Genomic DNA, 7,850 nt, shown 5'->3' on the forward strand with positions numbered 1-7,850 from the left:
CACAAACAGCTGAGACGGCTTAAAGCTGTTAATACTGACTGTGTGTGTGTGTGTGTGTGTGTGTGTGTGTGTGTGTGTGTGTGTGTGTGTGTGTGTGTGTGTGTGTGTGTGTGTGTGTGTGTGTGTGTGTGTGTCTGTGTGTGTGTCTGTGTGTGTGTGTGTGTGTGTGTAGTGTTAGAGATCAGAGGCTGGTACAGTTTTCATGATGCTTCCAAATAGTTTAAGAAAAAGAAAAATGGACTATTTAGGAAGTCCACCTCTGAAATGTGGGTCAGTGAATGTTTTGGTGGCAACTATGCAAGACCATACAAGCAGAGCAGCCAGCAAAGACAGTCCCTTTTTTTAAAAAAAAAAAAAAAATTTTTACAACCAAACCTCATACAATGTATTTAACAACAAAAGCTGATTTTAAACGTCCCCCCGCAGACATGATGCGTGCTAAACCTCTCAGTTTTTGTTTGTGCGTGAAATGCGGCCATTCACCTGTGAATGGGACAACAACCGACCAGCTGCATTCACACCGAGGGGCCGTGGAGTAAACATTGTTTAAGCCCGGGTTGTGGCACCGCAGTGCGGGTTGCAAGTGTCTCCTGTCGACCTCCAGAAACATTAAACTACACCGACATATGTGAGTGACTCTCACCAGAAACGGTGCACGCTGCCCCGACCGGAGTCCCCGACCTCGGAGCTTCTTCTCAGGCCGGATGCCGTCTTTCCCTCCGAGCTTCTTCTTCTTCTTCTTCTTCTTCTTTTTGTGGTTTCGGTGCGGTGGTTCTACTTTCTGTGTCGCTTATATCCTCGGTGTTATAAGCTTCAGCAGCATGGCTATTTGTTGGGTTTTTTTCTTAAAGTTTCAACTCCCAGTAGAGAAATAGGAAGCGCTGTTGTCGTGTTTTTTCGACCATGGCAGTGTGAGAGGCGATGGTGAGTGTGTGTGTGTGTGTGTGTCCTCTCTGCCTGCTGACGCCTCCTGCCTGCCACCGCACAGCCGTGTCATCAACATGTCAAGCCGGGGAAACAGCGACGCCTAATGGTGGGTGCGAGGAACTGCAAGTGGACAAGACAGAGCGGCTCCACAGCGGCCCCTAGTGGAGGAAATGCTGCACTCAAATACGTATACATCAACAAAGTAGCAATACAGGCTGTGGAGGACGAAAAATGACATATGTATAAATAAATACAGCACCAGTTAAAAGTTTGGACACACCTTCTCATTCAACTACTTTGAAGAATGTAAAATATAAAACATATTCTGGTTTGTTGAGCATTTGTTTGTTTACCACTTAATTCCATATGTGTTCCTTCATAGTTTGGATGTCTTCAATATTAATCTACAATGTAGAAAAAAATAAAAATTAAGAAAAACCATTGAATGAGAAGGTGTGTCCAAACTTTTGACTGGTACTGTAAATAAATGCATAAATAATTGTATAAATAAATACAGGAATAAATAAATAAATGCTTGAATAAATGTTTGAATACAGAAATAAATAAGTAAAAGAATAATTAAATGCTGAAATAAATACAGTAATAAATAAATGCTGAAATAAATACAGTAATAAATAAATGCTTATATAAATACTGAAATAAATAAATGAAGGTGAACGTAAATGTAGTAATAGATTTATTTATTTATGTCCCATTTAGGAATCAACTTTTATTAATTAATTTCAGCATTTATTTATTTATATATTCTTTTATTTATTTCTGCATTTATTAATGCATTCAAATATTTCTGTATTTATTTCAGCATTTATTTATTTATTCCTGTATTTATTCATACAATTATTTATACATTTATTTATTTATTTATACTTGTGTCATTTTTCGTCCTCCATATACCGCCACCATATACTATAATATAAGAATACTCTATTGCAAGTACAAGACCAGCATTCAAAACTTTATTCATGTAAAAGTATCATCAAAATCAGCAGTGTGAAGTAACTGTACTTAAATCCAATTTTGTGGTACTTGTATGCTACTTTACTTTATTTTTTCTGCAACTTTAAACTCCTAAGCCATCACTTCAGTTTCTTAACAGTTTCACATAAATAATACAAAATATAGATCAAAAAATAAAAAGATAAAGTAAAATTAGCCCTACCTTTACCAGCATCAAACTATATAACCCAATATTATAACATACTTTATTCTTGAATGGGCCATTCTGCATAAAATTTGCTTAAACATTTTATATGACAGTTCACTCCAAAAACAACACTTTTGTGTCCCACCAAATTCATTTGAAATCTCTTTTCTAAATAACCTGCTTACTAACAAGCAGACAAACAAAACAGGGAAAAAAACAATCTAACTTTTTGCCTGAATTCAAAACTCATATGCTGTTGAATTTAATGTCCTAATTCACTACAAGTATGATTTTCCCTCCTCCTACATGATTTCCTCGCTCAAATGAATAAGACTTAAAACACATTTTCTGAAACATTCCCTCCAATTTCTTCTCGCTTCCCTCCATCTTGGATTGCCGCACAAAAACAATTTAAACATTCAGTCTTTTCTGCGGCACTGACAGATTTCAGGTGGGAGAAAAAAAAAACTAAAGCAAACAGAAGGTTGCATACTTTCCGGTGAGACTTTAAGCAAGAAGCAGAGAGAACAGCCTTGTTGAGAGGCCTCTTTCAGCTGCATCTGCAAAGGAGACAGACCCAGATCCAGGTGACTTTTTTTTCTAGAAACATCAAGTGTTTTTGTTGTCCGTCATCCATTTCTCTAGTAAGTGTGGGTATTTACTGGCAAGTGGTGCATATTCATTCTGTAGTGTAATTTCTATAGTGAGGCTGATAAGTTTCCCCCTCTATGACTTAAGAAAAAAGCCCTCACAGGTTCATGAAACTTGGAATAATAATTGGTTAAAGGAGCAAAATAAGTCAAAATGAAATCCTCACCAGCCTCCTGTTACTTGGAAACCCTCCCTGCTGTTTATTGGATTTGGCCTCTTATCAGATCTCCACCGACTCTCCCTCCCTCTCCTCTGACAAGCAGTCAATATTCCTCCAGGCTCCCTCCCTACCTCTCACATACTCACCTCTCCATCCTGGTCTCCCACGTTACTCGTATCTCTTAACAAAGTCAGACACAGAGCTGAAGATGTCCTGGACATATGCAACCTTCCTGTCTCTCCTCACTGTGCTTCTGGCACTTTCCTGTGAGTCTGATGCAGAAGAGTTCATGTAATGTTTTTTTATTTATTTTTTGTGTGCATGGAGCCTAAAATTCATGTGTTTTGATTTAGAGCCTTTACTTTTTGTCTATAGGGTCTCCAGAGGCCGACTCTGCAGCTGTGCCCAGCAGCACAGGCAGCACTAAAGATCCACAAGGTGAGGAGCTTCATCAGCTGCTTCTCTTCTTCATCCCCTCTTTTTATCCATTTATGTTGTAAATTGAACCTCCACCTGCTCCACACTGCAGGTCCGCTGAACAAGATCTTCATGAAGGAGGCAGACGCCTCAAACTTCTTCAGAAGACGCAGCAGACGGGGCGCAAAGTCTCAGGATGAGATTAACGGTGAGTTCAATGACTGGGTTTGTTTGTGGCAGTTTGAACTGAGGTCTGGTCCGCCGAGGTGGTGTGTGTGGTTGTGTGTCTGTGGTAACTGTTGGCATGTGCGTCTTATTACACAGCACAGTTTGGCTGCAGAGGTTCACTCACACTAATTTCTTCACTGTAATGCAATGATGGAAGTCATTACATTGCATCTGAATTGGTGATAATATCAAAAATAATTCATTACAAAACCATCTGTCTTTATAAATAATTGTCAGCATTTCATTATTAGTGAATTATTACTATTTAAAAGATGATCAACACTGTGTGGGGTTCTTTTGCATACAGTCAAGAGTATTTCCTTCACACCTGCCTTTAAAACTGCACAATGTGTAAAAACGTTGCAATTGTAACTTGTTAAAAATTTAACAAATTCTGCTAAAGAGCTCAGATATATTAAGTGAACGTTTACATACTTGAGGAATTTTTCCTAGAAATTAGTGTAATTCTCTTAAAACAGTACAAGAGAGGGCAGACTACTGCACTAGCATCAACAATATTTATTCTAGAAAAGTTAATTTTATCTGATTGAATTGATGTGAATGAGACATTTACTGCCTCTTAAAAGAAATTGCACAGAAAAATGTTTAATATGCTAATATGCCCGACATCGACAAAACAAAGCACTATTCATATAAACAAAGTTAGATAAGCATGATAACAGCGTGAAATAGTATCTATTTTTGTCCTGAGCATAAAGAGACAATAAAGAGACACTGTATTGTCATGGAAACAGTTGTCATTGTTCAGTATAACCACACTGACGTATTTCTCTCTCAATTTCTGCCACTGAGATAGATGATGTATGGTTGTATGTTTTTTTGCACTTTGAATGAACAGTCAGCGAACATGTTAACGACCATCTGAATGTTTTTGTGGCAGCCAGCAGCTGTTAACTGTTTTGTGAAAGTGGCCTGACCAGAGACAGCCTCAGACCTGTCTGGTTACACAGCAGCTCTGCCTCTGCTGGATGCTGCACAAGGAGCCTCAGGGCAGCATGGAGCTCTCACACACACGCACACACACACACACACACACACACACACACACACACACACACACACACACACACACACACACACACACACACACACACACACACACACACACACACAAACATACCCACACAGGTAAATCAGTGAATATTCTCCTCAAAAGTGTTGGGAAAATTCACATACTGTACAGTGTTTGACATTCCCGAGTGATTCAACAGCACTGTTGTGTGCAGTTCTGCCAACATGAAGGTGAGAGCACACACTGAGACGGCTGCTCTGAGCTGGAGTTGTGTAACACGCCGCGAGGTCCGTGTGTGCAACAACAAGACACTTTGTGCTGTTAAAAGCAGGGATAAAGTGAACACAAAGCTTTAAACACAGTGAAAAGACTGAGATGGACTGAGAGTGAGTGGGTTGAGCAGTTGGCTCACTGCTGAATGTGGAATGTGCCGACACACAGGCAGAGAGGGGTCAAAGAAAAAACAAGTAAAAAAAAAAAAAAAAAAAGTGAGACAAATAAACTGTGCTCACTTTGAAGAGCCTCTCCTGCAGCATAATGACAAAAAAGCACAACAATTTGCTGGCAGGTGGATGAAATTTGATGAAATTTGCAGAGGAAAATATTTGATAAATGTATTGCATGTGTCAGTTGGTGGTTACAGGGAAGTTTTGAAGCAAAGTATTGCCATGAAAACGTAGACACCAGACTCTAATTGCTGCTGTTTGAACTTTTGTGAGAGTTGGTGAGCCTTAACGAGCAGGTCTGCTTTGGTGCGTCAGGTGAAGAAAAAGATAGATGATTAACGCTGCCGTGGAAAGTTATAAAATAGGATGTTGTTGCCATCAGATGTTGTCATCTGTGAGTCATCGGTGAATCAATAAAACATTAAAATTACTGTTTAAAACATTAAACTCTGTAACACAAAACTAGGTGACTTGAGTTCCTGTTCCGACTGCAGGCCCTGACTTGTGCTGGGAATCCAGCCAAAAGGTCAAAGGTTGTGACCTGACTTTGGAAAGGTTAGCGTGGCTATCCCAAACCTCTCTTATCTCAGCTGATGGCTCTTTCTAATGTTACTGCAGTCAGTGTGTGAGCTTCACTGACACTAACATGACAGATGAGTATTTTAATGTGCTCCGGTCGTCTTCGTATGTCCAATCCCTCAGGTCAGAGGTCAGATGCAGGTCACTTCTCTGTGTCTATATTAGTACCAACTTCGAAGCAGATCCAAAGTGAAACCCATCCCTACTTAAGAAACCGTAATGTTGTAAAAATACCCACTTGATTTGTCAAACGTAAGAGTGCTTGTGAGTTTTATATAAAGATGGACCTTTTGTGAATATTTTTGGATCTGAAAAAAAAAAAAGGTAGAGACGTTACTCATTAGACTCCTTTCGTCACTTGGGGGTTCAGGTTTTTGTGTTTTTGAGTGTCGGCCTTGGTAACAAGAAGCTCCTGTGAATCACCGATTCTGTACAAATACCTCCTTTGTGAAGTTCATAAACAGCTTTTGTTCAGATACAGTGATTCATTTCTGAGGTGGGTTGTAGTTTTGTGAAGTCAAACAGTCATTGTGTTGAGTGTGTCTGCCTGTACTTGTAGAGGAGCGTTCAATGGAAACTGTGCTTTTATGTTTTAGTTGATCTAATTTATTTCCAGAACAATGCCATATTAATGGCAATTCAGGTAGTTTGTTTGGCATAAAAAAAAATGGCTTTTCCATCCAGGAAGTAAGCTGCTGAAGAATCACTCTTGGCCTATTTAAGGTTTTCATATGGAACTCTTTAAGAAATTGATTTTATTTGTTTATTTGAATTAGTTTTTTCAGAGAGCTAACTGAACAGGAGGATATAAATGACTAAATACAATTCAAAGAAACGGTTTCAAGAACAATGAAGCTAACTCATGGTGTCTCTGTCAAAATAGTTTAGTCAGTGACTTTGTTCAACAGCTCTTTTATTAAGTTTATGTGTCTGATCAACATCAAATCCTCCTCATGGACTATTATGACAAAAAACTACTGAATCGAAGATGTTTATCATTTTACACTCAGTTAATGTATCATCAACATCCTCCTCTGTGCTTGCAGCTGAGCAGAGGCAGATTCTGGCTGCAGATGAGCGGAAGAGAGAGTTTCACGAGGAGAAGAGGAACAAATTCGAGAGCTTCGCTGAAGAGGAGGATGATGGTATATCCGACGTAGCTGAGAGGGATGATTTCATTCACTCCACCATCTCATTCATCCACTGAAAATTCTTATAATCTTTCCAGAACAAGACGAGAGGAGCAGAGAGAGCACCGAGCAGTGGAGGGAGTTTCACTACGACGGGATGCATCCTCCTCAGGAGTACAACCGTCAGTCCACCTGAGGCCGAGGGAGAGGGAGAGGAGAGAGGAGATGATGATGTGAGCGTTTAAAGAAACATCTGTAACTACACAATGAGGCCTTTCTCCTCTGACCGTGACACTTATATAGTAGAGATATCAGCTATGAGGCTTTCAGCATGTTTTTCACCCTTGTGTTTACTTTGGCTTTTACCTTCTCAGTGTTTGGGATCCAACAGACCCCACTGCTGTATGAGTAAGTAACAGTAATAGTAATAATTGCAAACATTTTCCAATTTCTTTCAGCAATTTTTTCTCTTCTTTTGAACTGGGCTTGCACATTTAACGAGGGTGACACAGCACAGAAATGGCCTTGAAACATTGTCATTACTCATAAGGAATGTCTTATATGTAATGGGTTAGTGAAAAACAAATATAAATCTGTTTAATTTAGGGCTGTACATAAGGATTCTTTTTATATCAAATACTTTAAAAATGAATCGATTATTCATCTGATCTACAAAATATCAGAAAACAGCGGGGAAATGCCATTATCCCAAAACCCAAGCTAATTAAATTGCTTGCTTTTTCAAACCAACAGCCCAAAAACAATTATAGTCAATTTAATATTATAGTGGACTGAGAAGAATTTGAACAACTGGAGTATTTGCTTAAAAAATATAATGTAATTCACAGACAAATAATACAACAGCATGCTGTCCTGAATAGTGAATTTACTCATGTTTAGGATCATTTAGAGCCCATAAAAGATTTCTGCTAGAACAAACTGTTATATAAATCCAATAACAGAAATCCAAACAGACTTGTTGAGGATTATGGAGGGGTAGTGCTGCATAAAGAGATCTGTAAACACAATAGAGCAGATGGAAATCTGTTGTATTTACCAGCTGCGGTCTCTTAAACCCTGAACACAAGTAACGCATCATTTTCTCTAGCAAGCA

The 7,850-nt window shown here is 39.0% G+C and overlaps 2 protein-coding genes across 3 annotated transcripts in view; one reads left to right on the top strand and one right to left on the bottom strand.

Moving 5' to 3' along the window:
- The window catches only part of LOC129107859 (cyclin-dependent kinase 17-like), a 30,263-nt gene extending 29,278 nt beyond the window's left edge, over positions 1–985 (bottom strand). For both annotated transcript variants that reach the window (XM_054619450.1, XM_054619449.1), the window contains exon 1: positions 644–985. The gene's annotated coding sequence lies outside the window, so the exon portion shown is untranslated. The remainder of the gene's footprint in view (positions 1–643) is intronic.
- A 2,126-nt stretch (positions 986–3,111) lies between these two features.
- ucmab (upper zone of growth plate and cartilage matrix associated b) lies at positions 3,112–6,932 on the top strand. Its single transcript, XM_054619593.1, has 5 exons — positions 3,112–3,169; positions 3,279–3,341; positions 3,433–3,528; positions 6,653–6,751; positions 6,835–6,932. The coding sequence occupies exons 1-5, from the start codon at positions 3,112–3,114 to the stop codon at positions 6,930–6,932; spliced, it is 414 nt and encodes a 137-aa protein (XP_054475568.1).
- The last annotated feature ends 918 nt before the right edge of the window (positions 6,933–7,850 follow it).

This window comes from Anoplopoma fimbria, chromosome 19 (genome assembly GCF_027596085.1).
Source record: "Anoplopoma fimbria isolate UVic2021 breed Golden Eagle Sablefish chromosome 19, Afim_UVic_2022, whole genome shotgun sequence".
In the NCBI taxonomy this organism is placed as follows: Eukaryota; Metazoa; Chordata; class Actinopteri; order Perciformes; family Anoplopomatidae; genus Anoplopoma; species Anoplopoma fimbria.